At 36.7% G+C, this 1,555-nt stretch overlaps 1 protein-coding gene across 1 annotated transcript; it reads right to left on the reverse strand.

Annotated features, from left to right (window-relative positions):
• Positions 1 to 502: 502 nt before the first annotated feature.
• On the reverse strand, positions 503 to 1,110 carry LOC112139023 (phospholipase ABHD3-like; the record flags this gene model as incomplete). Its single annotated transcript, XM_036211330.1, is given in 1 exon segment — positions 503 to 1,110. A coding segment is annotated over 1 exon segment (197 nt), but the record flags the coding sequence as incomplete, so codon positions are not given.
• Between the last annotated feature and the right edge of the window lie 445 nt (positions 1,111 to 1,555).

Consider the following 1,555-nt stretch of genomic DNA (forward strand, 5'->3'; position numbering starts at 1 on the left):
CTTTGTAGTCCATCCCTTTTACACTTAAGTTACAATTTTTAAATGTCAAAGGTTACAATACTTTGACGTTAAGGGCTTATAGTGCTCTGAGTTTTTTGTTAAGTAAAGATTCTTCATACAATCTTATGTTCTACAGCAGTGAAGGTGCCAAATACAAAAAAATATTTAATTTTTTTTCTTTACATTTGGTAAAAACTAGATTGTTTTAGGTGCAGAATATTTTCATGGTTCTAAAAATCAACTTTGAGCTTCATGCAGAAAAAGAAGCCAGATGTTTTTTGATGCTGATTGAACATCTCTCATCTGCTGGAGCTGTATTTTAGCAGATTTTTATGTATATTTTTCATTTAGTGCAGGTTTTCTACATTCATATTTACTCACTTCAACAGAGTAAATTTATTTATCTTGTCTTTTTGGTTAGATCCTAAGCTTTTTGAAAAGAAAGAAAAAAAACGAACTTTTTTCATATATTAGCATGATTCAGCTGAAACTATGGAGCCCCCTGGTGTCTGGGGGGTGTTACTACAAGTGTTGCTGACATCAACAGACTTCATGCTCCAATCATTTTCACCCAAAGGGCTGTTCACGAGAAGAAATGGAGGTTATTAACAAAGTCCTTCAAACTGACTGTGCCTTCATTAATTTACATTTAAATACTTCACTGCAATGGCTCTGAAATTTAAGAAAAAAAATATACAAACTATGACAAAAAATAAACAAATTAGCAACAATTTTCACCTGGAATCACAATAAATTTCACATTTTTAGCAAAATGTCAGCTCTCTCAACTATGTGTTTTATGTTAAAAATTTGCAATTTACCGTTTGTTGTATAATCTTATTTTTGTATTTAGTTACAGCTGTCCCTTAGGGGTTAAGAACTTATCTATTGAAGTTTATTTCAGATTTTTTTCCTATTCCTCTTTGATGTTACATGCTTTCTTGAGGTCTCTGGGGTGCTCAAACGCCGCATGAAAAAACTGGCCAAACAGGCGCTCCATTAAATTTTCCCCACGTGGAAACAATCCCTGAAGGAAGGCGATGTGTCCGCCGTGAGCCGTCACGAGCAGCGCCACGTTCGGCAGGGACTGGACGACGGAGACGGGAAAAGCTGCGAGAGGAAGTAAAAAAAAATTAAATAAAACACTTCACCCAGACAGGAAAATTAAACATTTTTACAAGAAAACACGAGAAAAACAATCGTCAAGTTGAAATTCTAAAACTAGCATCCTTTTGAAGATTGGCTTTGCTAACTTTAGATGAAGATTTGTTTGTAGTTGATCCAAACTCCTTACGCCTATCATCAAACATTAATATTACGCCCCCTATGGGCAACTTGGTTTGGGTCTAGCGGAAAAATACAAAAGTGGACAGTTGTGTCCTGCTGTGATTTTTTTCCCTCCAGTCCTTTGGCTCACCTGGCAGGTGTGGCCAATGTCCCTCAATTGGCACCAGCTGTCTACTTAAGACAGAGAGCAGAGCAGAGCAGCAGGCTGGGTTTATAAGCTTTCTGTTCTCAGCAATCTTAGATTGCTTGCTGGATTTGTTCAAGAGTG

The sequence above is a fragment of the Oryzias melastigma genome, unplaced genomic scaffold (assembly GCF_002922805.2).
Source record: "Oryzias melastigma strain HK-1 unplaced genomic scaffold, ASM292280v2 sc03993, whole genome shotgun sequence".
In the NCBI taxonomy this organism is placed as follows: Eukaryota; Metazoa; Chordata; class Actinopteri; order Beloniformes; family Adrianichthyidae; genus Oryzias; species Oryzias melastigma.